This window comes from Psittacula echo (assembly GCF_963264785.1).
Source record: "Psittacula echo genome assembly, chromosome: 7".
Lineage (NCBI taxonomy): Eukaryota > Metazoa > Chordata > Aves > Psittaciformes > Psittacidae > Psittacula > Psittacula echo.
Genome location: NC_137740.1, coordinates 686,288 through 713,854, shown reverse-complemented (window position 1 = coordinate 713,854; position 27,567 = coordinate 686,288). Strand labels below are relative to the sequence as shown.

General features: G+C 48.3%; 2 protein-coding genes across 2 annotated transcripts in view; both read left to right on the top strand.

Moving 5' to 3' along the window:
- Window positions 1-2,534: 2,534 nt before the first annotated feature.
- On the top strand, window positions 2,535-21,033 carry FPGT (fucose-1-phosphate guanylyltransferase; the record flags this gene model as incomplete). The annotated part of the gene is made up of 9 exons (XM_080623228.1): window positions 2,535-2,681; window positions 3,662-3,710; window positions 3,911-4,042; window positions 7,346-7,435; window positions 15,036-15,171; window positions 15,835-16,259; window positions 16,392-16,559; window positions 17,714-17,806; window positions 18,759-21,033. The coding sequence occupies 9 exons, from the start codon at window positions 2,535-2,537 to the stop codon at window positions 20,201-20,203; spliced, it is 2,685 nt and encodes an 894-aa protein (XP_080479354.1). The 3' UTR covers window positions 20,204-21,033.
- A 5,299-nt stretch (window positions 21,034-26,332) lies between these two features.
- Window positions 26,333-27,567, top strand: part of TNNI3K (TNNI3 interacting kinase) — a gene marked incomplete at both ends in the record, with an annotated part of 44,283 nt that continues 43,048 nt past the window's right edge. The window contains 2 exons of the mRNA XM_080624063.1: window positions 26,333-26,372; window positions 26,977-27,085. Coding sequence (XP_080480189.1) covers window positions 26,333-26,372; window positions 26,977-27,085 — 149 coding nt within the window. The remainder of the gene's footprint in view (window positions 26,373-26,976; window positions 27,086-27,567) is intronic.

Sequence of the window (27,567 nt, the reverse complement as noted above, 5' to 3'; positions counted from 1 at the left end):
GACAGCCTCAGGGTGCGTTCACTCCATACCAGAAGCAGAGCTACACCAGTGGCTCCCGCTCACTGCACCTCCTGCACATCCTCACTTGTTGCTACTGAAGACAAATGGTTGGAACTGAATGAGCTTTAAGCTTCCTTCCAACACAAACCAGGCTGGGGTTCTGTGATGATATGGTTATTTCTGCAAGGTTTGGCAGGGCACATCCCAAGCATCCCTTGTCCTTTGAAGGTGAAACCTCCAACACTCCTACCTGGCATTCCTCATTACAGTCTCTGAAGCGTGCCCTGGTGGCTCAGGAGACTCACACAGCTGTTCTGCAGTTCCACTTACTGCCATGTTAGTGAGACAGTGAGAAATGGTTGTTTCTCCATTTTCTCCCTTGTTTTTTCCCCCAGGTTAGCAGAGGCTGTACCTGCCAACACAACAGGATGCCAGACAGGAGCAGTGAAGCGAATCAGACTGGTTTGGGTTGGAAGGGACCTCAAAGCTCACCCACCACAGAGGACTCTTTCTGTTGTTGGGTACTTTTAATTTACAGCCGGCATTACTGTACATTTAATGTACAGATGCTGCCCCGTGGGACTCAGTTTAACAAAGCACCTCAGGAAAAAGCCTATAAAAAGACAGAATATTCTGTGCCTGCACAAAAAAACTCAGTGAATGGGGGGGGGGGGGTGTCAGGGGCGTGCTCAGCCACATCACACAGGGACAACACTCTTGGAGATGGGCTATTTAAATATTAAATCAATACCAGAATTTCTGTAAATGCTGAACGGGGGATATGATGGAAAGTTATTTTTCTGATCTGTTCACACTGCAATTACAGCCTCCGTGCTCCAGCTAAGCACATCATCTGTCTTATGCTGTACTTCATTATATTATTCAGTGTATTTCAGTCTAAAGAGTATTTCAATTGCCTTGTCTTCAATAGATCACTGGTGTTACATTCCACTGGTAACTGAGCATAGCAAGGAAGTTCAGGCACAGCTGACATGCTTGTAAAACATTTCCCATTAGTCTAACAACACTTTTATGGAACATTTTATCTATTGTCATGAACTTTTTTCTAACCAAATGATGTACTGCTAAAAAAATAATAGCTTCTACTCAGGAAGATTATTTTTTGGGGGAGAGGGAAAGGCTATTTAGAAGGCTTTCTGAACCCTATTCCCTTTGTTCTAATGTCACCACTGGTTTTAGTACCAATACCAACAGATAGAATCGATTTCTCCATGCCCTGGCCTGGGGCTGGAAGTGGGTTTCTGCAGCACATCAGGTGCATTTCCCCAGTGACACAGATACACAAATAATTCCTGCAAACAAAGCGTAAGCAATTTCATAACACCTGTATGAAAGCAGGGAAACTGATCCAGCAGGACGTGCTCCAAAACACACAGTGACACACTGCACTCCTTTGGTTTTGCACCCAAAAGGGCTTAGCTTAGAAAACACAGTTTTGCATCACTAATTTCAGCTCAGTGTGCAAGCCGACAGTGCACAGTGCAACACATAGAGATTCAAATGCTCGTGTCCAGCCTGAGCAAGGTGTCACTAAGGAAGTGTTTCTGGTGGCAGCATGGCAGGTTATAAACACCCACTGTTAGCTCCTGCTGTCCAAGGAGCCAAGGGAAGAACGAGCCTCTGTGTTATGGCTGGGCAAAGCCCCAGCCCTGCAGTGTCCCCTGCAGCAAGGGCAGAGGGTGAAGGACCCTTCAAGCACATAAATGTATTTCAGTCTACAAAACTCATCTCCTTTTGTGCAGCACATTCACATTCAAAGCATGGAGTGTTGAGACAAACCTCTCATCCAGAGAGCTTGGGAACAACTGTTAATACTTCTCCATTTGTTCTCTGCTCTCCTCAGCAATACTCTGGGTTTTCTTTGTGGCATCTTCATGTTCCTTCCAACCACCAAGCCATAACCAAGAACATGTCCAAGCAACACACCACGCACTGAAGCCTTCACCTAAGGAACACTGGGTTTTGTTTCTTGCTTCCCAAAAGCCCACATCTCCAGTAATTCTGAAGGTTCCATTTGATGCTGTTGTAAAGTTCTTTCAGCTCTCAGACCTCTTCTTCCTGTTTTCTGGATTCCACGTTTTTCCTAACTGTGGGAGCAGCCTGGCACTGCTGGAAAGGACAACTCCATTCTGTTCATTGCTCTACATCAATGGGGACCCATGAAGAAAACAGTCCAGCATCAGATCAGTCTTGGAATAGAAATAGGTAAGATTACAAAATTTCTCAATTTTTATTGTAATTTAGTGTTTGCTGACAACAGATTTACTGGGTAAGACAAGTCACTGACTGCTGTGTTGGGCTAAACATCACAGCCCTTTGAAATGCTCCATCCCTGGCAGTGTTCAAGGCCACGTTGGACACAGGGGCTTGGAGCAAGCTGCTCTAGTGGAAGGTGTCCCTGCCCATGGCAGGAGTTGGAACTGGGTGAGCTTTAAGCTCCCTCCCAACACAAACCAGCCTGGGACTCTGTGATTGTAGCAAACAGGACTTCAGCAGGCTGCCCTCGACACCCGATGCCACCACCCCCCAGAATTGCCCATTCCAACACGCTGGTGAGTCCCCACAATGGCCCAAAGCCCGGAGCCAAGATGAACTTCCCTGGAGGCAGCACAAGTGCTCCCCGGGATGCCAAGACCAAGCTCATCACGGTCCCCTCTGAAGTCAGACCAAGCCTTCCCAGAAGCCATTGCTGGACCCTAAACTGTATAACCAAATTCCAGTGAGTGATTCTTGACAGACCCACAGCTTCCTACAGCAGCTGCTTCTTGGAATAGATTTAAAACCTGAAACTTCTGACAATGCAGAAATCACTGCATGAAACTATACAAGTAGGAGATAATAATACAACTTACATCTCTGCATGTCCCTATTTGAAATGTATTCCTGTCTCCTACCAGCAGTTCTGCTATTTCCCTGAAAATTATGCATCAGATTTATGTGAAGTCATATATTTCATCTACTATTTCATACTTAAAATCTTATTTTCCTGCTTGTATAATCCAAATATAAACCAGATTGAAACAGCATCTCTGTCACTTTATTGATGAGGAGAATTTCAACAGCATGGCCACGTGCAAGACTAGGAATTGTTTTTGCAGGGATTCGTTTGCAAAACAAGTGTTGTTTTAACACAGCTATAAGGCCTTGGCTCTTCTCCTTGTGTGCCATAACAAAAAGCAACGCAAAAGAATCCAGCTCTCCAAAAGTTCCAACACATCCTTCCTCTGCTAAACTTCTTGTAGTTTCAAGTAGAGTGAATAAGGGCTCCATCAAACAGGGTGAGCCTTTCCCCTCTTGGCACAGGATCCCTGCTGGGATCCCTTCTCTGGGCACCCTGTGTCAGCGCCTCAGCACCCTCACAGGGAAGAGCTTCTGCCTAAGAGCTCAGCTCAGTTTCCCCTCTGGCAGGTTAAAGCCATTCCCCTTGGCCTGTCCCTACAGGCCCTTGTCCCAAGCCCCTCTCCAGCTTTCCTGCAGCCCCTTTAGGCACTGGAGCTGCTCTAAGGGCTCCCCTTCAGGAGCCTTCTCTTCTCCAGGCTGCCCCAGCCCAGCTCTCTCTGCGTGGAAGATCCCCGAGGGAAGGACTAGCTGGCACTGGTACTCCAGATTCATCAACTCCTGACTGCTGCATCCTCACCAGCCTATCTTCACTAACTGGCATTTGCAGTACATGTCCAAGTGCCACCCCAGTATGGAATAAGTTTTATAGCACCTTGGAAGATGATGCACGATGCGACACACATCGGGCATGAACATGAGGGTGGGTGTTAAGAAGAACTAAACAATTAGAAAGCCATTTATTTTGCAACTGAAAGCCAATCATTACCAGCATTTGTGTGACTGGAGCTGCTTGTTTTACAGCCCAATTGTCATTTCTGTATCCAAATAGTTTCCTTTTCACTAAGGGAACAAAAGAACACTGAACTGCCGCCGGGAAGCCTCAGACACATGCTCAGAGCCTCGTCTGCTGCAGTCAGTGACCAAGCTGGAGGTAGCATGAACCAGGGCTCCATCAAACAGGGTGAGCCTTTCTCCCCTCGGCTCAGGATCCCTGCTGGGATCCTTTCTAATCCCATTGTTCGTAAGAACAATGCACAGACCTCCTCCTCTCAGCATACACTTGTTAAAATACATGACATGAATCCAGGGAAAAAAAGCACAGTCCTAATAAAAAGCTTCTTATACTCAAGCCAGACATTTCATAAGTTACCAAAGATTCAGAAGAAATGCTCTATGGACTTCTCTGCTCTCCTTGGAGCAGTGGAAAGCAATGGAACTTCCTTTGGAAAGACACATGACAAGAAAACCCCCAAACTTTAAGGACCACATAAATGGTTATTTCATTGTGCCTGTGACTGAACACTCGCTTCCCAGTGAAAGAAATGAGGCTAAACCCGCCCGTGCAGCAGGGCTTGCTTTTCAGGTCCAAATCAGCAGCATTGATAGCCCAAAATTAATCATCTCGCTCCCCATTATGGCAGGGATCTTCCATAGAAAGTCATTATGAAATTAAAATTGTCAAGTATAAACCCATTTAAAGGCAGCAGAGAGTGATGCTGGAGATAAAGCACCTGCAGAAAAGGACCAAATCCAGCAATCCCTCCAGCCCTCTTCCTCTGAACATCCCTTTATCTCTCTCACCTCCTTTTCCTGCCATCTGGCCTGCAGGGTGTAATTTGTTATTTTAAAACTTAAAAGGAAAAAATCCCACTTCTGTTCTCTGAGGTGGAAATTACCATTAACTGAGAAGAGTGGGACAAGATCATCCTACCTTGAAACTGTAAAGGGCAAAAAGGTGCTGGAAAGACAGCAAAGCGGGAAAGTTAGATCTAAAAAGGAGGCAAACTTTTTTCTTCTATTCATAAAAGTGGTTTTTCTAATGCTCTTTACACCTGATTGCACTCAGGCAGAGGCGCAGTTGTTATTTAAGCACCACTAAAGACAGCTCATCTGAACACGTGCCTAGAGCTTGGTGTCAGGGAGCTCATGCAGCAACACACCAGACACATGGACACGAGCTCGAGGTGACTGCAGTAAACATGTAGAGCACGCAGCACATGGCTGCGCTTCAGCTGCAGCACCAGTGGAATCACACTGCAGTGACACCACAACAGAAACTGCACCAAAACCACCCCTGTGGCACCCCCCTGTGCCCCATCTCTCTGCTTCCAATCCCCTCTGCTCTTCAAGAACTTGCTCTCCAGCTCCAGGGCACTTAAAGGCCAGTGAATTATCAAGGTGGTGTGGTTTAAGCCAGCCAGCAAGTCAGCCACAGAGGGATGGGAAGGAGAATCAAAAGAATGTAACTCCCACAGGTTGAGATAAGAACAGTCCAGTAACTAAGATATAACACAAATCACTGCTGGTACCACCAATAATAATGATGATAAGGGAAATCACAAGGGAAGAGAATAAGATACCACTCACCGAAAACAAGTCCGACTGAGCAAAGCGTGCCCTTCCGGGTAACTCCCCTTTACATCCCTGGGCATGACGTGCTGTGGTACGGAATACCTCTTTGACCAAGAGGTCTACCTGCACCTCGCCGTTGTGCCGTATGTATGGATAGGAGCAGTGGCATCCCAGGATATACCGGGAGGCGGGGGCCGGCAGGTGGAGGTGGTCCCTCTCCTTCACCCAGGACTGGAGCACAGGGTCTGGTTCCCCAGCACAAGAGAGATGGGGCAGGCTGCAGAGAGCCCAGCGAGAGGCCACCAAGGTGCTGCAGGACATGGAGCATCTCTGGTATGAGGAGAGGCTGGGGGAGCTGGGGCTGCTCAGCTGGAGCAGATCAGGCTCAAGGGGATGGAATCCACATCCAAATCCCTGCAGGGAGGGAATGAGGAGGATTCCAGAGGTGCCCAGGCACAGAACCAAAGGCACACGCTGACACGCAGGAGGGTCCCTCTGGACATCAGGAGACACTTTGTCACTGCGAGGGTGACCAAGTACAAGCAGGGGGTGGTGGAGACTCCATCCCTAGAGACATCAGAACCAGTCTGGACACAGCTCTGGGTGGCCCTGCCTGAGCAGGGGGCTGGACCTGGTCACATACAGAGGTCTCTTCCAGCTTCAGCCAGCCTGTGATTCTGTGACAGTTCCCTATATGCAGCCTGTGTTTGATCAGACTAAGCCAGAATTCTTGGATTGGTGCTTTCCTTGGCTGCAAAGTTCATCTTTCTTAGACAAAAATATCGTGACCACTGGCAGGGATTCATTTCCCAGCCAAACTCTTTCTACCCCGAATGTGCTGCTCCTGGTTAGTGATGTGGTACATGAGGTTTTCCCTATCACACACTGAGGGTGTGCTTTGACAGTCAATTAATTTATCTTCATCTCTGACACGATGCCTCTGCAGTGGAAGTTCAGGCAAAGCAATTCTACCGTAAAAACAACCAAACCACCTTAGTGACTCCTTCACAGTGCATAAAGAAGCAGGTGGTGCTCAGGACTGGAATAAAGCAGAGTTAATTCGTTTGATGCAGCTGAAATTCAGTGAGCCACCACACAAAAATGTTCATTTAATGAAATATCTACTCTGAAATTTTAGACAAAACTAACAAAATGCATATTTCCAGTGCTTGTTAAACACACCCTCAGGGAGGTGGGTGACTAATGAGGGGGGTTTCACATGCAGCGTGCAGGAGGTCACACAGAGCCAATACAAACACAAACACCTTCAGGCCCTTTGGACATGAATGCTGCAAACCAGGGGGGCACTGACTTGGGGGCACTGATTGCCTGCCAGCAGGAACAAGGAAAACAGGCTACAGAAAGCTCTGCTTGGGTCAGTCAGAGCCAGACCCATCCAGTGTAAGACATGTGCAGCTCCTCATATGGTGAGCCTGAGATAGGGAACACATCCCAGCGCTCCTGCTTGCCTGCTCCTACAGTTTCCCTCCTTTCCATGGATGTTAACAAGAGTAATGCAGCATTCTGTAAGCATGACTGAGCCTTCCCTCTCTTCAGCTATTTACAGTCAAGGGTCCTACCTGGGTTTCACGAGTTATGTATTTATTCTCCCTTGAACAGCATTACACATGACCAAGCAGTGGTCATGTCATACATGTCACGCAGCCCAAGCAGTAACAACCAGAACCAAACCCATGACGTACCACCAACAGGAGCAGGTTTTCCTCATTAGGTATTAGGAGAAGATTGATCTTCCAGATTACATGTTAGGAAAACCAAGATTTTTCCAGATGAGTTCTTAGGCAGAAGTTCTTCCCTGGGAGGTGCTGAGGCACTGGCACAGGTTCTTAGATCTACAGCATTAAACATGGGTTTCCATATGTCTCATGGTCACAATGTTCCATACGTTCAGCATATGAAAATGAGTTCAAGTCTAAAATCACCAGTTTCTGTGACTTCCGTTACTCCTCACACATCTGCACTCCAAAACTAAAACCACACGGTACGGGTTCACCTGCTGCTTAATTTAAATGTGGGGCTGCTACTGAAGGAGCATCAGTCTTTCTCAATTCATTTACACAGCTATCCCCTGCTTACAAGTAGGGACTGATTTCAATGTACCAGAAATAAGAAATAGGATGGTTTTAATAAAATACATTTTTTGTCCTGAAAGCTTTGACTCTGTTATGAAAACAAAAGTTTAATCAAATGAAACACGGTCTGGAAGAGATGTTCAATTCCCAAGGAAGCCCCGGCCAGGCACGGTTACTGCTCTGGAAGTATAAAGAGTAAGTGTATCGTTCTTTGAATGTGATGTACCATACTTCAAAAAAATGGACAAAATATTATCTGCAAAGGACTCGATATTAACATAATAATGAACCGGGTTTGAGCCTTTATGGAGACACAGAGGGTTTTATGGAAATGGGTAATATGGCAATAAAACACTGCAGAACGCACAAGCATGAAGAATAAAAACGCTAAAGGTTCCTGCGCTGAGTAGATTTGCTCCAAGTACAGCAGTGGTGAGGAACTGCAGCTATGTGCCTCAGCCTGAAAGCGATCGGGGCAGCGGCACCATTCCCCTGCTCACCCAGAACAGGAGCACAAGACTGGAACAGAACACAGAGGGCAACCTGTTTAAGTCCTATTTCTCAGGACCATAGAACCATGGAATGGTTTGTGTTGGGAGGGACCTCAAAGCCCATCCAGCTCCAACCCCTGCCACGGGCAGGGACCCCTTCCACTGGAGCAGCTTGCTCCAAGCCCCTGTGTCCAACCTGGCCTTGAACACTGCCAGGGATGGGGCAGCCACAGCTTCTCTGGGCACCCTGGGCCAGCGCCTCAGCACCCTCACAGGGAAGAGCTTCTGCCTAAGAGCTCAGCTCAGTCTCCCCTCTGGCAGGTTAAAGCCATTCCCCTTGGCCTGCCCCTACAGGCCCTTGCCCAAAGCCCCTCTCCAGGTTTCTTCTTTGTACCTTCCTAAATAATTTTTTCCTAATATCTAATCTAAACCTACCCTCTCATTACACAAACTAATGAGTACCAGCAGCCCACTACAGAGGAACAGAGCATTCCGAAGATGTTATTTCTCCATTTTAACCCTTTTCCCCTCAGACACCCAGAGACACATTTAAGAGCTGTAGCGATTCGTGTTCTGATGAGGTGGTCCCTGCTGCCAGGCCCTTCAGACACCACCTACCAAACAGCACGATCCATCACTTCCAACACAGCTTCTGAGACACTGAAGGCACCCTGGGTCCTCCAGGTCCCCACACCACATCCCACCATGGCATGGTATTTAGCAACCTGCCCCACCAGCCTCCTCCAGCCTCCCCCTTGGAGACACACAGCATTCCTGCTCTGAGGCTTTAATTGTGTATCTGGAGTGAGAAAATGGCACTCTCCCAGTGAGAAAACCTGAGCTTTTGAAACAGCACCAATGCCATCACCCTCCAGGCTCAGTGGTTCAAGGACACTGTCACTGGGAACTCATGGCTCTAATCTCTTTTATTTATCTACTAAGGAAAATAGAGGAAAACATCACTGCAGCAAATCGAAATCAGAAGGATCAATGAGCAAAAAAAGTAGCGTCATGATCCACGGTTTGTCCTGATGAAAACATCAGGACAGAACACACATAAAAATGATCCTTAGGACAGGAATATGAGCTGAGGGAATACAAGAACCCCAGAGCAATCCAATTGCAGCACCAATAGAGAACGTGTCACAAGACCACTCAAACAGCGAGTCTTGCCCTGCAAAAAACAACCCCAAGAGCTTCTCACCAGGCACCATCTGAAGACAGGACAGCCCCTCCACAGGGCAAAGTCCATGGACCTTGGCTGACACCACGGGAAGGAGGGGGCCAGAACTGTCTCTGCTGCACTTGAAAATACAGTTCTGCAAGCAATGGGTACCCAAAGCTGAGGCTGCACCTAAAACACCACCTATTTTGGGAAGTGAAGGCGTAACCTAACCTCAAACCCAACCTTTTATCGTCTGTGGTGCACAATGCTGAGTGACTGTATGTTCCAGATCCTCCAATCAAGGCCTTTTAACAGTCTCCCAGTGCTGGGGAGGGGCTTTGGACAACAACTGTATGTTCAAACATCAAACTGCAGAGAGCCTCCAGGCCCAGGACATTGCTCCAGTCCAAGTGCAACACTGATGGTGGGGAACCAGTATCTGGTAAAAAGCACAGTTAAACACACAAGCTGGCAAGAAAAGCACACCAAATAAACCATGTCACCCAGACAGCCCGGATGCATCACACTGAGTGATCAGAGGAGGCTTCAATAAGGAAATGTTTTGACCAACAGAGCTGCAGCTATAACATCCATTTGCTTCAAGCAGTAAAACCCCACAAAGTGGGGTAACGTCTGTGAACAGCTCCAGCCCAGACAAAACGCTAAAATCCTCATGTACAAACTTCCTGATACAGTTATCCAATGGAATAAAGACAGATATCACGTGCTTCCTGCTTTTTAATACTATTACGGCAGTGACTGCTCCTGTAGTTACAAAGTAGGAGCAGGTTTACATGCAAGTGAAGTTATTTCACATCTTCCCCATGAAACAGAATCAAGTTCTTAGCAATGTAAGCGAGGAAATGAAAAGGCAGTAATGATTCCATGTGCAGCAGAGATGCTCTTTGCAGCGCTTCTTTTCTGCCATTCACCTGACTTTAACAAATTGAACTCATTATTTTAGTACACAAGCGCTGAGTCCACAAGTTCACCCTCAGTGGCAAAGGCAGTATCTTGTGAACGCAGCATGCACGTCATTCCAATGCCTACAGCTCCAACGTCCTTGAGTGCATCAGCATGAAAGACGCCAAGCCCAGAGCTGTGTAGATCCAATGTTCTGCCTCACAGCGCAGTCACTGAGTATTTCCGATTTGAGCTGCTTTCTCATGTCTGTTGGGAAAAGCAAGTAACACAGATTTACATATCGCATAACACTGGTGGATTCACACAGCCTATAAAACCACGTTACGCTGCATTAAGATGCTCCGCTCTATACACAGAATTTTTCATACTACTGTTTTTACTTCTAAAAGTATTTTTTAAATGAATAGCATGTTTCAAAGTAGGGATTAAACAAGGATTGGCTGTCAACGGGCCCCCGCAATTATCTCCATAAGCAGTAGTTTTGTTCCATCAAAGGGGACCTGGGTGAAGCTGAGTGATCATTCACAAAAGCAGGGTCAGAAATTTCAGAAGGCAGTTTCAGTGTTTCTGGTGGTGGCTTTGCTGTCCTCAGCCACCACCCAGTTACAAATAGCGCACAGAAAACCACTGTCCTGGCCAGTCAGTCAGGTGGGAGCCCGGCTGTATTTAAGTCATGGCTTTTGATGAACATTTGTAACGAAAACCAACTTTACCAAGAAATGCCTCCGGGCAGCCAGTTCTGATGAAAGATTTATCATATACCACTGGTCTGGCAAATGGAAAACATTCCACAGTTATTATAGGCTTAGAGAACGGTCAGAAGCAGGAGAAGGAGCTGCTCCCTATCTGCTTTCAGGTAAAGGACATGGGGTCCCAAAGACAAAGCAACAGAAATGACAATGAAAATGCTTAAAAGGACTCACATAAAGGACAAACGGGGAGGTTTTGGAAAGCCCAAGGCAAAGCCTGGAGTAAAAGCGGACGTAAGCATTAAATAAGATTTCTTCTGTGCGTGCCACCACAGAGAGCCAAGGAAGGGCCAGTTCCTGGCATGTACAGAGGACCCCATACTGGAACCCAATGTGAGTTCTGTAAATGTTCTGTATCTCAAACTGGGAAATTCAATGGGTTGAACATGTACAGAGGGATCATATGTGATCTCTGTATTCAGCCACAGGATACAGCCAGAGGTGCTGACAAACACGAATGGCAAGAGAATTCAGAACTCGGTGTGAGCCAAGTGGGCTGAACATTTTCAGTGAAGCATTGCTCTCAATGCTTCATTCTGAAGGACACCACACAGCTCCACTACATCACCTCAAAAACATTGTCAGGCAGCCACAATAAATACCCATTTTCAGCAACAGCTCCCCAGTCCTATCAGACTGAACACAGTTCCATCAAATACTGTACTAATGACTAGTCAAAGCCAGGCAACTAGAAAAACTGCTCTCATGACCAAACCCATCAGATAACAGCATTCCATGAGCTGGCCACCTCTCTAGCACCAGCAGAGACCTCAAGGAGATGACAATGGCAAAACCATTTCTATTTGACAGATAGTTTCCACCTTCCATCAATTCCCTCCTCAGAAACAGCCAGTGCTTGGATGGAGCAGATGCTGCCCCCCACAACGTGCCTACAGGCTGCCTGCAGGCTCAGTGCGGCATCAGACGAAGCATGGTCTGTCACATTGGGACTGAAAGACGAATGCACAAGTCATGTCTCCTCTTTCATTATCACAAGGATACAGTACACTGAATCCCTTCATGCTTCCCAACACACTGGACTTTGAAGGTGCCTTATCTGAAATAATGATGAAAATTTATCCTCTGGGAAATTACAATTTATTAACACCTAAGATTATAAACCATCCCACAGGCCAGCTCAATACTGGAATTATGTATCAACTAGACGAGGGCTGAGCCTGGCCTTCAGGATGGTCACACCAACTTAAACCAGGCATTCTTGGAGCCATTCAGTGCAGCACCATTGTTTTAGACATCTAACAGATCTGGACCTGCTGCAATCCACCCACAAACCTGGAGATTTCTGGAGCAGGTTGTTCCAAGCAGCGCTGCAGCAGTTTTCTGTTTCTGGCTTGTTCTGTCTCATTCCCCCCCAGTACATACAGAGCTCAGAAGGGCTAATGTGAAGCTGCTGATTGAAGTTCCCCTTCCACTTCCAGAACTGAAGGACTAAATAGTAGATCAGTAGGAGATGAAAACTGAGACCTGGAGAACATAAATACCTGTGGAAAATCCTTCCCAGTACGTGTGGGACAGGGGAAGCAGCAGATGCCATCCTGGTTTAACCATTTGCAGAGACTAGTGAAGCATTTTATCAGCAGTAGGAACAAGAACCCACCACCCTGCACCATGCAAGCAGTGACACCACTCATCTACTGCTTATTTGTTCCATTTAAAACATGCACAAGACACTCACAGGCAGCTGAGTCACCATTTTCTCTGTACAGCAAACATTTGGTTTTTTCAAGCTACAGCCCTTAAGCCAAATCCATTTCAATGCCAAAACCTCTGGAATTCACACGTAACAAACCACACTGTTATCACTCATCCTCTTCACTCCTTCATAAAGGACTCCAAGGACATAAAGACCCCAAGCATTGTTTCAGCTGGTTCCAGCCTCCCCCAGAGAGCAGGGAGGCAGGGAAAAGCACTTGCCTTTTTAGCACAAATGGCAAAAACTCTGCCAGCCCAGGACGTAACCGCCTGTTCCGAGGGGAAGGAATGAACGCACCGAGTCAGAGGAGCTTCCTCTCTGAAGAAATCAGCTTTATTCAGAACATACAGTGCTCCCCAGGAACACAGTTACACAGGCCTAAAGATCAATAGACTTGGGGTTTTGCACCTTCACAAAGTATTATTGTTTACCTGAGGTGTGTGGACCTCCAGCAGGCCACCAAGGGAACCAGCACTGATAATGGGATTATGTGAGAGGATGAAGTGGAAAAACAGTACTGCAAATACCCCAGATTCTTCAGGCACAGCCCATTTAACTGAGCTGACCAGCCCCTCCAAGGTTCATATAACAGACTCTGAACAGTAGCTTGTTGACATTCAAGTGTCAGATCTCTTGGATTAGAAACAAGATACTCAGTATTCGGTTAACTTCTCCATGATCAATCTCTTCTTTGATTCACCCCTCAGAGATCCAGGGAAAGCATACAAAGACTGTGTAAAGGGCTGTGTGCTCGGCTTCAAAAGAAGCATTTCAGACAACTGAAGAAAACATCCAGGTATTTGTTTTAACACTACTTACAAAATACCATACACCCACAGGGTAGAAAACCCTCCTGTGGCACTAACTGTTGCAGCAAGAAAGCATTAACAGCACATAAAAGGGTCACGGAAAGGAACCTACTACTGCTGGCATGATCCCATAGTACTCACCTTTCACTGACTCAGCCAACTGCTCCTCACAGGTGTACTCACCACAATTCCCATGGAAAACTGCAGTTTCAAAGAACCACAGAATTACAGGATGGTTTGGGTTGGAAGAGACCTTAAAGCCCATCCACTTCTAATCCCCTACCATGGGCCGGGACACCTTCCACTAGAGCAGGTTGCTCCAAGCCCCGTCCAACCTGGCCTTGAATACTGCCAGGGATGAGCTTTAAGGTCCCTTCCAACCCAAAGCACTCTATGAGTCCATCATTGTAAAATACTACTGATAAAAGTATGAGTAACCATCCAGTGGCAGTATTTTTAAAAGAAGTGATTACCAGGAATAGTTGGATAAAGAATTACTCCTGACTTGGAAGATCTTGCAGAGTGCATTGGGATGCCTGACTACAGATTAAAAGCTCCAAGCAAAACTTGTGTTGAACTGCAGCAATATCTCATTGCATGCATTGGGGTCCCAATTACAGCTTCAAAGGCTTGCTGCAGTTACAAAGAAGTAAGTATTATTGGCAGTAAACATTAACTACTTTGTACCTCCAGCAGCTCCCTCTGTGACTTGTAAATTAGCACAGATTTTTGATCCCACTGTGAAAACTGTCTCCCTGTTGAAGGGAACGTGTGAGTTACAACAGATACCTCTCCCAAACTGTATTTATTGTATACAGTGACTCAAAGAGACAAGCTGTATACATTACGTACACAACTCAGAGACAGATCAAGACACACACACAGTCAATAAGCGGAACCTACCACTGCACCATTAAAGGATTTCCCAATCTCAATTCCTCTTTTCCAAATCAGAAAGCTAAGTTCTTCCTTTGCAAATAAATCACTCATAAGGGATAGGACAGGGAAAAACATGCTGGCCAAGATGTGAGGGCTCCCAGCTCTGCTAAAACCCCCTCATTCCTCTGACTTGAAACAGAAAACATTCGCTTAGTATGCAGTGCCTTTTTTAAGGTGAGACTCTCATCAGGTTCATGAAACCCAGCTAACTGATGGGATTCACCATTCACTAATCAGCCATAAGGTAAAAGGGAAACGCAGTGGTGTAACAAACCTTACACCACTAAAGCTGGGCTTGGGAGACAGAAGCTTTTCTCATCAAGATCAGAGTTGTCAACAATGAACACTCAAGGCAAAGAGAAGAGCAAACATACAGCTCCAACCACACAGACCATATCCATCCCTGAGTAAGCTGAGAACACACGGCAGAATCAAACACATCTGTGGTGGGCACTGCCCCAACTACAGCAGTTATCACCTGCACCACAGGGAAGCCGCAAACCTGAAGCAGCGAAGTATTCATCTTTTTTTCTTCAGTCTCCCCTGTCAGTGGCTTACAATCATGAAAAACTATTTTGTGACTTTTTAACTTCCTGAATTCTCTTTTTCAGTAGCTCCTGCGCTGCTTTTACAGCTACTTTTTATTGTGAGATTTATGCATAACAGGATAGTATCAAGACAAACCCTCCTCATTTCCATCTGTATTTGGCATCTGCAGTCTCAGCAGACTCTCAGTTCAGGAAGACAGACGAAGCCCACAGATCAGAAATCACCACGTCCAGGGCAAAGAACGGCAGTGGGAAGGACTCTCAGCAGGGTGAATACTGCCAGCAGACCTCAGGCAGTGACACACAGTGAAAGAGCTGCAGTGAGCCCGTGCAGGATGGGGTAACCACATCAAACCCTGCTGGGCTCAGCGAGTGAATGCCAGGTACAGTCAGGGAGTACAAACACAAACGGGTCAGGTACAGAAGAGGAAGACTTCAGCGGGCTAATTCAGGTGCAGTGAGGATGCTGCTCCTAATTAGATTACCAAACCAGCAACTAAATTTGCCCTGCTCACTCCTGTGACTATCACGGAGTTGAGATGTGCCCCAAGCCTCAAAACGGAGATCTATTCCACAAACGCAGCCCAGAGACACCAGCAGACCCTGCACTCCACGTAGAACCAGCGTTTTGAGGCAGCAAAGTACTCCCAAATGGAGCCTACACGCAATTTCTACAGGTTGAGGTACAGAGAACAGGGAAGAAGCTTCTTTAATCCCCGCTTGCAGCACGCGGCCTCTTGAGCATATGTGAAGACACACCGGCAGGCGCGACCAGAGCCCCCTGTCCTCTGCCCGAACAAAACACCACTTGAAACAGCTTTAACCTAGAACTCAGAGCACAGGGACTATTGCAAGTAACAGAGAACGGAGGAAGAAAAGGAAGCAAAGCACAGCGCGCAGGTAACACCAGTGGCAGGAAAGGAGAGCCTTTTTCCAGCCCAGACCTCCATGTCCATGCGCTTTCGCCAGAACAAAGACCCTGGTGCAGCATCACCCCACGGGGGAGCCGGGCCATGAAGAACTTCCAATAGACGGAAAAGGAACAGGCGCTGCTGGTACCCGCAGCCTGAGCTCACGGTGCCTCCTAAGGCGAACGCACCCCACTCGCCCCAACACGTTCAAGCACCAAGCTCTGCGCCGGCGCCGGCCCCGGGTTAAGAGCTCCCGACCGCCGGCCCCGCCTCTCCCCGCCCGGCTCTTCCGGGTCGGGCGCACGGGGGCCGCCTCAGGCTGCGGTTATAGGAGCGGCAGCGGTGTCAGCACCGCCACCAGCACCACCGGGTCCCGGTCCCTGCTCCAGCCGGGCTCTGCGGCTATGCTGGTGCCGGGCGAGCGGAGCGCGGCGCGGCGGGAGGCCACGGGACGACGGCTGGCGCGGTTCGCGGCGCTCCGAGGTGGGAAGGGGCAGGGGCAGGGGCCCGGCCCGCGGCGGGGGACCGCGGGTGGGGGCGCCGAGGGTCGGTGCTCCCCGGGGCGGTGCTCCCGGCCCGGCCGCGCTGGCTGAGGCACTGCCGCTCTGCCCGCAGGGAAGCCCGCCCGCCCCGGCGAGTTCTGGGACGTGGTGGCGCTGACGGCCGCGGACGGGGGGCAGGCGCTCGCCTACCGGGAGCAGCTGGAGGCGAAGCTGCGCAGGAAGGAGCTGCCGCTCGGGCCGCGGTACCTCGTGTTCGCCGACCCGCCCGGACACAAGGCCGGTGGGTACCGGTCACTGCCGTGGGGACGGCGGGGCGAGCCGCGGGGTGAGCCCGGCGTGACACCAGCGCTGGTGCGGGGCATGGCGGGGTGCGGCCGAAGGATCCGGCTGCGCAGTGCAGCGCCTTGTGGGGCTGCTGCGCGGGTTTGCAATCGCCCGATGCACTGGTTTGATGCACTAGTACCCATGTAATACAATGCTGTGCTTACTTTCAGTTAGCTAGGAGCAGGCTTTGTGCTGATGTCCTGTGTCAGCTGCTTCCTGCAGAGCAAGGACTCCAAAGTGCTGCACAAGTATTCATTAAACCACAAGTGTAGGGTCTAACACCATTAAATAGGGTGTAGCTTTGATTCAGTTGGGCAGCTGCTGTCACCAGGGGTGGCTGCATTTGTCACTTTCATTTTGGCTATGGCACTTCCCAGTGTAATACAGGGGGGCCCTGTCAGGGTGGTGTGAATGTTGATGCACTGCCTGGCTCTGCCATATGGATCATATGGAATATGAATAACGCTAACTCATGCTTTTTATAAATTAGCACTGTTTACTTTAACCTCACTGCTTAAATAATTTGAATATCACAGCGTCCCAGCCTGGTTTGGGTTGAAGGGACCTTGAAGCTCATCCAGCTCCAACCCTGCCACAGGCAGGGACACCTTCCACTGGAGCAGCTTGCTCCAAGCCCCTGTGTCCAACCTGGCCTTGAACACTGCCAGGGATGGGGCAGCCACAGCTTCTCTGGGCACCCTGTGCCAGCACCTCAGCACCCTCACAGGGAAGAACATGTTTTAGTATTTTACCTGATGTGCAGCCAAAGCCTAGAAGAAAGTATCCTGAGTGTCCATAACATCACCCTGTAGTTCTTCATTCTTGCTCACTTTGCTGTAGAAAGTAACTGATCTCAGCAGTCTTTCCGTGCTGTACAGTAACAGGCAGAGATTGATTTTCAGAAATCTAGCAATATTAAGTTCTAAGAGGACATAAAAATATCCCAAACCATTTCCTTATGTCCAAAACATTTTTCCTCATACCCCTATTGCAAAAGTCAGCAGTGCGGGAGTTGTGTTTGGGTTGTGCCCAGTGCTGGAGGAGCTCAGAGGGTGGCTGGCAGGGAAAGCCTCAAGCTTTCTGGCAGATACTAAACTATTTTTTCTGTAGGAAATGGTGGATCAACTCTTCATGTTCTTCAGTGCCTGGAACACCTGTGTGGTGACAACTGGACATCCTTTATTGTGCTGCTCATTCACTCTGGTAAATTCTAGTTTACATTTCTCACTACAGTGGTACACGATTTGGTTACTATATTAACACATGCTCTTCCCTGTGAGGGTGCTGAGGCGCTGGCACAGGGTGCCCAGAGGAGCTGTGGCTGCCCCATCCCTGGCAGTGTTCAAGGCCAGGTTGGACACAGGGGCTTGGAGCAAGTTGCTCCAGTGGAAGGTGTCCCTGCCCATGGCAGGGGTTGGAGCTGGATGAGCTTTGAGGTCCCTTCCAAACCAAACCAGTCTGGGATTCTGTGATCTGGTTGTTTGAGTTTAGGTTGGCAGTTGGGAGGTACTGCTGTCATCTGAGCATTTCTTCTCAGCACTTGTGTTGTTCTGTCAAACTGTGGAGGAAGGAGTGTAATTCCAAGTGTCTGAATGCAGCTGCTGCCCTGAAATACTCTGTAAGGAACATGTGGCCCCCTTGGGAGGGACCTAGAGGCCCTCGGTACTAAGGGCAGGTGGAGCACTCCGTGCCTTATCCAACTGGAACACTTCCAAAGGGGGCATCAGTTTTGCAGAGTGGAAAGGAGCCAGGTAACAATGTGTCCTCTGCTCAAACCGCTGCTGCTTTGCCTCAGCTCTGGCTTAAAATTCCCAGGGAGTGTGGGGGTTCTCCTTATTCTCAAGCTAAAATTAAGCATCTGCTTGCTTCACTTGAGTTACAAACAAGGGGTCCATGTTCCAAAGTAAAGGCAAAATGACACACCTCACCATTTTAACATAAGTTATTTAAGGCACGTTAAATTGTGGGCATCATGTCACATCTGCTTTGAGAAATGCTTGAAGAATGACGTATTTGTACATCTGTCATTGTTTGGTGCATACTCAGTATATGACCAAGCTGGGTTTTGAACCTTTGTGCACTCATAAAATAGCTGCGAAGGTTTAGCTCACGTATGCAGTGTCTCTGTATAACTAAAACTGTGCTTTTCCTTAAGGCGGTTACAGTCAGCGCTTGCCTAATGCAAGTGCCCTGGGAAAGGCTTTCACAGCTCTGCCGCTGGGTGATCCCATGTACCAGATGCTGGACCTGAAGCTGGCCATGTACATCGATTTCCCCAGCCACATGAAGCCGGGCGTTCTCGTTACGTGTGCGGACGACATCGAGCTGTACAGCACTGGAGTTACAGAGACAGTCACCTTTGATAAGCCTGGATTCACTGCCTTGGCTCACCCTTCGGACCTGGTGGTGGGGACCACTCATGGAGTGTTTGTTTTAGATCCAGCCAGTTTCTCAGGAAAGGGAGGACTGGAATACACATCTTGCCATCGCTTCCTGCACAAACCTGCTCTTGAGACCATGCGGCAGTGCGGGGCCGTGTGCGTGAGAGGGAATGGTTCTCTGCCAGCTGCCCCCGGAGACCGCGGGGACTCGGAAATGGGCTCTGAGTGTGTGTACACAGACAGTATATTTTACATGGACCATAGCACTGCGAAGCGACTGCTGGCGTTTTATAAGCAGATGGGCACTCTTTGCTGTGAAATAGATGCTTATGGCGACTTCCTGCAGGCCCTGGGACCTGGAGCCACGCAAGACTACACAACAAACACAAGTAGCATCACAAAAGAGGGATCAGGGTTGGCAGAGGTGCGGCAGAAGCTGTACTCTCTCCTCAAAGGAACTGCACTTAATGTTGTAGTCTTGAACAACTCCAAGTTCTACCACATTGGAACTACTGAGGAGTATTTGTTCCATTTTACATCTGACAGCAAACTGAAGTCTGAGCTTGGCTTGCTGCCTGTGGCCTTCAGCATCTTTCCTGACAGGGCCTTGGCTCAATCAGCAAGTGTCATGCACAGCATTCTGGAGCCAGGGTGTCTTGTAGGACCTGGATCCATCATCGAGTACTCCAGGATTGGGCCTGAGGTCTCTGTAGGGGAGGGCAGCATTATCAGTGGGTCGGATATAAGTGGGAAAGTAGATGTTCCTTCACGCTGCTTTCTGAGCTCACTGAGTGTAGAAGCTGACGGTGAGGTGCAGTATGTGAGCATGGTGTTCGGTGTGGAGGACGACTTGAAGAAGAGCGTGAAGGTGCTGTCCGACATCGGTGCACTGCGGTTTTGTGGGGTCAGCTTGCCGGAGTGCCTGGAGCTCTGGGGGGTGCAGGTGTCGGAGCAGCTCTTCTCCAGCGAGAGCACAGGCTTGAGCTTGTGGACCGCGAGGCTCTTCCCTGTCTGCTCCACGCTGGGGGAATCAGTCCGCGTGTCACTGCAGATGGTGCGTTCCGTGCAGCACACGTCGCATCTCACGCTGCACGGGTTCAGGTGTTTGTCTGTGCAGGAAATGCTCAGGTGCAAAGAGGTCGGGGACATGATGAAGTTCAGGAAGCGAATTTATGATGAAATCCATCTACGAAGGCGAAAAGAGAAGTCTGATCTGTAGAGCGAGCAGTGCTTGAACAGATGCCCTGTGTTGGTTTGAGGGTTGTTGGTACTGCCCAGCTTGTGATAATCATAAGAGAAAAGCACACAGATCTTGTCTGTGGTTTATTTAGAGGAGGAATAATGAACCTGCATTAGCAGCGTTGCTGTAGCATGACACGAATGATGCAGCAAATGCAGATGAACTGTTCTTTTGATGAGAGAAGTACTGAGCTATTTCAGATCTCTGCAAACGCTGATGGGTGACTTTTCCTGGTTGCTGTGTTCTGTGGCCTTTGTCAGAAGGGATGTGATACAGAGCAGATTCGTGGAAATTTCACTGGCAACTGCTGTAGAGATTTTTCAGCATAGACTTAGCTGCAGCAGCACAGCGTGATGTAGCAATAACTTGAGTTTCTCTCCTTTCACCTGCCTTTTTACAGTGACATGTCAAATGGGTACAGGTACACTTATTAAAAGTACTTTTTAAATCCAGGCATTCTGTCTTTAGCATTAATCATTTTCTTTCTCTGTTTTGTAATTTTTTTTTTACTTTGGTTTCATGAGAGGAAAAAGCTTTGCATGGGGCATGGTTCTTTCCTTTGGGACTGGTAATATTGGGGTCAAAACTGTTGGAGTCCTTGGAGAAGAACTTCCACAAATTTCCATGGAGCCACAGGTAGCGCAGGTTTGCCCGTTGATGCTCAGTGCTCACACAGACCAGTGGAGCAGGGGACAGAGCTCAATGATGTGATGGTACCACAACACACCTGCAGAGAGCACAGTGGGTCTATTCTCTCAGCCACTTCTCCACCCCTCACTAACAAAATGTCCTCTTGCTCCTGGTTGAGGTGCCAGAGATCCAGCTCCAGACCAGTGAGTGTGGTTTTTGTGCTCACTGTCCTGGCCACTTCACGCTGGGTTTCAGAATGTGCCGTGTGTTCCATTGATGCAATCTGACTGCAAACACAGCAGATCTTCCTCTTGCATTCATGTGTGGGCTTTCATGTTTTACTGAAGCACTGTTTGTGTGTACCAGTGCTTGTCTCCCTGTGGACTGAACTCCCAAATGGCACCTGTCATATGCCACCTGCCAGGTAGCAGTGTAGTGTCTGCTGAATCTTACCCAAGCTGGTTTAGCCTTCATCAGGTTCCTTCCTCACTAGTGAAAAGAGGAAGACGAGTGCAAGAAGGAGTACAAAGGAGCAAGTCGTGGAGGTTGGGAATTGCTGAGGTTGACCTCAAAGGGATAAGGAGAGTTTCTGAGCAAACAGAGGTTTTAGAAGTCATTCTAAAGTATTAGTTTAACAGTGGGAAGAGCAGCAGGTTTGAGAACACTGAGGTTCGAGGCAAATGCCGAAAGTCAGAAAGTAAAAACAGCCACAGAACCCAGAGCGTGAAATTGTGATTTGTTTATTATCCCGTCTGCAGAACCTGTGTTAACGCATGCAGCACATCTTGGAGCAAGCAGATGTTTGGTACAGACTTTGCATCTTCAGCTGGAGACCAGACTGCTCTGAGATCACTTCCCTGGTGATGGCATTGCTGCCTGGGAAGCTTTCTGGATGTTCAGTGCCAATGCATCCATTTAACATGATTATTCACTTTAACTGTTACAGTTGCATTTACTCCGCATTCCCTGAGTCCCACGTGTGGGTTTCAGAGCTGCAGGCAGTCTGGTGTAAGGAGAAAATGGGTTTGGTTCTGAGACCTAAGTAATGGGGAAAAAGGATGAAGAAAAGCAGGCTGGCTGAACAGCCTGTGAAGGGGTTTTTGCTAGATGCGATTGAATGGCAGCTGCTATGGTCTTGGGAGTGGTGTTCCTTCCAGAAAGAGGAAGGATCAGGAATGGAGTCCTGGTCTTGGCAGGCTGCCCAGGCTCCATCAGTCCATGGAGGGCACAAGGAGAGGGAACAGATATGTGTGGAGTGTTTCAGAGTTCCTGGTGTGCTGCTTCCCTGCCTGTCCTGCCCAGGGCAGTGCCATCCTGCAGACCCAGCTGCATCTGGGATGGGTCAGAAGCAGGGCCTCGTGCCCCTACAGAAAGTGGTGTCCTCTGGGATGTTCTGCTCTTTGTGTCATTCCTTAGCCCTGCCCTGGTGCTGGAATGACCCAAGTTCCTGTGCAGTGGTGAGTGTTGCACCAGCATTCTTCCCTGTGAGGGTGCTGAGGTGCTGGCACAGGGTGCCCAGAGAAGCTGTGGCTGCCCCATCCCTGGCAGTGTTCAAGGCCAGGTTGGACACAGGGGCTTGGAGCAAGCTGCTCCAGTGGAAGGGGTCCCTGCCCGAGGCAGGGGTTGGAGCTGGAGGAGCTTTAAGGTCCCTTCCAGCCAGAACCAGGCTGGGATTTTGTGATTTGTATGTATCCTTGATGACACATTTGAAAAACAATGTCTATTTAGGCAGTGGGTAAATCTTTTGCCGTGATTTATGAAGTGTGTGTGGTGTTCAGCTATAGCAAATTTAGCCCTTTGCAAGAAGGGCTATGTTATAGTGTGATCAAATCTTACTAAGACCAGACAGAATTCAGCCTGGACGCTTCCTGACAGCAATGATCTCAGTTGATGTACACAGTATCTGTATGTATTCTATTCATGTACATTGTACGAACTTCAGCCCATCTTTTTCACAGTGTGCTGTAAAGGTAGGTGATAACAATTTTCTCATGCAACCAGCCGGGATAAACTTGTTCCAGGGGAGTTGAGAGACTTGTGTGAGGCCACGCTGTGAAATCTAGCAGCAGGGTAATAGTAATTATAGGGCTACTGGTTTCTGGTATCAGATTCTGATTCATGGCGTTCTGGTCCAGGGTTTCCCTCTGGCCTCAGCGATAAAGGATGCAGTGCTCGAAGGGCCCATCAGGCTGGAGCAGGAGGAAGGGGAGCACCTGTTGAAATCTGGAGTCTGACTGCGAAGGCTCCTGAGGTTCCTGCCTGGACACAGTTCCCATACAGGCCTCTAGGTCACTGCCTGGCTCCGTCTCTCCTGAAATGTGTCTCAGGCTGATACAATCTCAAATAAACCAAGATGAGTGTTTCACGATTTTATTCATGTCAGCTTCCTTTATGTAATTAGGTTTGCGGTGTAGTGCAGTAATGGGCCTCATCATGAACATTGTCAGATGATTTCCCTGAATGCTTTGGCAGCATGCTCTAAAGAACAGGGATGTAGCCCTTCTGCGTGTGTTACACTGTGCAGCTGGGGAGGATTCTTGGGCAGGAAACAAATCTGAGAATTGAGGCCCTTAAAGAAGAGTGGGAGGGAGGTGTCTGGGATCAGAGTGAGCAGCTGGGAGCATCTGTGCCAGCAGGACCTGGGGAACTGATGGAGGGAGGTGAGTGCCAACAACCACCCGAATCCGCCCGGGAGCATCCCTGTCCTGGACACGGGCAGTTTGCCTGGGCTGAGCTCCCTGGTTCAGCCTCTGCTTGTTCCTAAATCCCTGGTGCAGCAGCTTCATGCTCTGCTCCCTGCATGTGCGGAACATGAGTCCCTGTGCAAACGCCCCTGCAGCGTTGTGAGAGCAGAACCAGCAGCACTGCTCTGTGCACTCCTTTTAACCCTCTCCCAGAGAAGCCATGGAACCACCTGCTCCTTATCCGGGGTACAGAATTCCTCAAACTTCATTTCCATAAAGGTGTGTTTTAATGCCTTTTTCATTTTCTGTGACAGGTCAGAATGTCACCAGAATGACATGGAAATGTATAGGAGCAGCTTCCAGCCTCCCAAAGGGAATGTCAGGTATGGAGATCTTCTAACCAACCTGGCATAAAGACCACTGAAAAAGGCTTGATCCTGTAAAGCCTTCCTGCGGAGGATGCTGGAAATCAGAGGTGGAAGGGAGCCCTTCACACGTTCCTCTTGCAGGGTTGGAAGTGTCAGCGGCACGTGCTGGGCACTTGTACTGCTCAGTGCTGCGTGACCGCTGCAGCTGAGGGTTCTGCTCACTGAGGAGCGCTGCTCTGACGTTGCAGTGCTGCCAGTGCAGTTGTGAACTAGAACTATCCCAACAGAGCAGTTGCTCCGTTCCTCTCTGTTTGCAGACACTCTGCAAACAGGCTCTGCAATTGCTCCTTTTGTCCTCTTTTCCCCCTGGTCTCCGTTATTCCGCAGCTGCCTCACAGCTGGGATGTGGATGTGCAGAATTCACCTGGAAGCTGCTTTCGTGGTGTTGCATTGGCTCTGGTGACTGACCAGACAATCCTCCGGTGCTGTAGCTTCCAGAGCTCTCCCTGAGTGTCCATAGGAATGAATCTTCACCCACACAAATGTGTGCAAAGAGTGAGAAAAATACAGCATAAAACTGACGACTTTTTTGATGTTCATGAAGCAGATGGAACTAGAAACAATATGCCAGGTATTTGCTGCTTTTAAAGCATACCATTTTATCTCTATCTCATGGAAGCTTAATGCACTTACATTATAAAGTTGCTGTATTAAAATGTGTTTTCTGTGCAAAAGTGAACAGAACTTTTCCTGGGGTTTGGGGCCTGTCCTGTCCCTGTTGTGATCGCCTTTTTCTGAATGGAAGAAAATTCTGTTCCTCAGGCATCCAGGAGCACCACAAACTGTTTTGTTGCTTCCAGGTTGGTTTTCTTTCCTGGCATTTCACAGAATCCCAGCCTGGTTCTGGCTGGAAGGGAGCTTAAAGCTCCTCCAGCTCCAACCCCTGCCACGGGCAGGGACCCCTTCCACTGGAGCAGCTTGCTCCAAGCCCCTGTGTCCAACCTGGCCTTGAACACTGCCAGGGATGGGGCAGCCACAGCTTCTCTGGGCACCCTGTGCCAGCGCCTCAGCACCCTCACAGGGAAGAGCTTCTGCCTAAGAGCTCATCTCAGTCTCCCCTCTGGCAGGTTAAAGCCATTCCCCTTGGCCTGTCCCTACAGGCCCTTGCCCAAAGCCCCTCTCCAGGTTTCCTGTAGCGCCTTTAGGCACTGAAAGGAAAACAAGCAGCGTTTGGCTAATGGCAGCAGTGGGAGAGGAGATACCTGCCTGGGTGCTGCATCTGTTGCTTGGGTGCGCATCACCAGCGCAGTTGGTTGCTTGGCAACTGGATGTGGAGGATCCATTGCCAAGCTGGTTCCTTCTTGCAAATATTTGGTTGAATATCACAGGGTGTGTTGTCAAAGCGGGTCAAAGTCTTCTGAAACACGTCCTGGCTTAATGTGCCGATCAGTGCAAATAAAGGGATGAGCTCGTGCTGTGTCAGGAGTTCTCAGGGTGCAGATTTGTTTGCAGGGGGATGCAGCGTGGTGAGGATGTGTGTGTGTGTGTGTGAGTTACATTGAGTTGTCTTCTTGCCTGAAATCCTTCACTGAGAAAACTACCAACTTGAACACAGAGCAGCTGCCAAGGTCAGTTAACACATGTTAAATATAGAATAGATATATGCACAAATGCAAATATATAGATGTTTACAAATCTATGGATCTATTTGTGTCTATTTGTACATATATAGGTGTACGAAATAAGTTTTTAAAAGCAATGGAAGGAGGAAAAGAGGCACCTACAGAGACCAGCATGAACCCCACAGCTGACTGGGACAATAGGTGTGATGTAGTTCATTCCATTTGGTGGAAAAGGGAAGGAAAAGGATGCGAAGAGGTCAGGCTGTGGCTGAGCAGACCTGTGCTGACCACGTTACTGAGGGCATTCAGTTTGTGAGGGTGACAAACAGGTTATTTCACTATTAAACAACCTTTCACCATTCTGAAGCACAGACTTTTGATGGTAGGAGTTGAGATCATCTCTGGCCTCCCCAGAGTGGGGGCCCAGCACCCCTTGGGTATCCTGAAAGCACTCTTGGGAGTCAGCTTCCCAAATTCCTCTTCCTTTACAAAGCTGGTAGCAAGCTGCTGGATTACCCACCTGCACCAGCACTGGGTGCTGAGCAGATGGAAGGAGATGGTGGTTTCTGTTGAAACAGGCGTGGGTTGTGAGGGAAGCTGAGCAGGTACCAGCGTTGTTCTGTGCAGCTGACCGCACAGGCTGTGTCTCTCCCTGTCATTGTTGCATGACATTCCAGTTGGCACAGGGTTTATTTTTAGCCAGAGACTATCAAAAGCATTTTTCAGGAGGACTGTCCCTGCTCCTGACCAAGGAATCACGTTACTGCGGGAGCTTTGCTGAAACAAAGAAGATACATTGGACAAATGGGAAATTACAAGTCCAGACCAACCCAAACTTGCACCGGTAACGAATGCTGCTTTTTTAATGCCGTTTACCAAACACCCATCTGCGAGAGGCAAATGGTATTTCAGGAAATACCTTTTACTGTTGGGTTCAAGGCTGCGGTGTTGTATTGTTCTTGGTTTACAAGAGAAAGGCTTAACCCAAATCGCATGTACAGCCTGGGAAAGAAGGCAGAAAGCCAGTAAAGTAGATTTCTTTATGGAGATATCATATTAACATAGATATTGTTGCTTTAGCTTGTACTTCATTAGAAAACCTTTAAACTTCCAACTTTTTATGCTGTGTGTCTATGTTCATATTTAGGAACTAAGAACTAACAAATACACCCTAAGGTTTGAGTTTGCTCTTGCTCCAGTTAGAATATTCCTGGTAAGGATTCAGATGTAGTACTTGTCAGTGAAATTGGTGTATGTGTGTCTATATTGGTGCAGCAAGAACAGCTTACTAGCTGCAGTATTTGAACTTCCATACTTGAGTAGAAAACTGTATGAAACTGTGCAACTGGATGTTTAAACACCAAGTGCTTTGGTTACTGGGACATTATGCTTCATGGTTTTGATGTGTTTTGAAATGTTTTATGAATTAGGGTTTTTCTTGTTGGCAGATGAATGGAAGAAAAAGGTGAGTGAATCTTATGCTATCATCATAGAGCGGTTAGAGGATGACCTGCAAATCAAAGAGAAGGAGCTGGCGGAACTGAAGCACGTTTTTAGGTAAAATACTCTGGAAACCTGCTTACTAATTTCTGTCACAGAAGTATCTGCCCCTAAACAGCAATTTCAGTTTCAGGTGTTTGCTCATGGAAGGACTTTGTCATGTACAAATGCATGGTCTTTAATGTCTATTTCTGGGACTATGTCACAGCTCTGGGCCAGAGCCTCGCAGCACAGTGCCAGAGGTAGTGACTGTTAACTACTGATGCCAGTGTCTCACAGCAAATGCCTATATAGTTGTGTAAGTTCGTCAGCTCTAACAGGCTGTCCAACTGTGCTGGGTACTTCCCTGCTCTGCTGATGAGTTTCTTCAAGCAGGAACACTGCTGAAGTCACAGATTTTCAACAAACACAAGCAGGTTATCTTCTGAAAGTGCATTTCAAGTTCATGTTTGTAATTGCTTTCTGTGGGCAGCGCTTGCCACCAACCAAGGTCACCCAAAGAGGTGTAATATATATTTATATGCTCACTATCAGAAAAG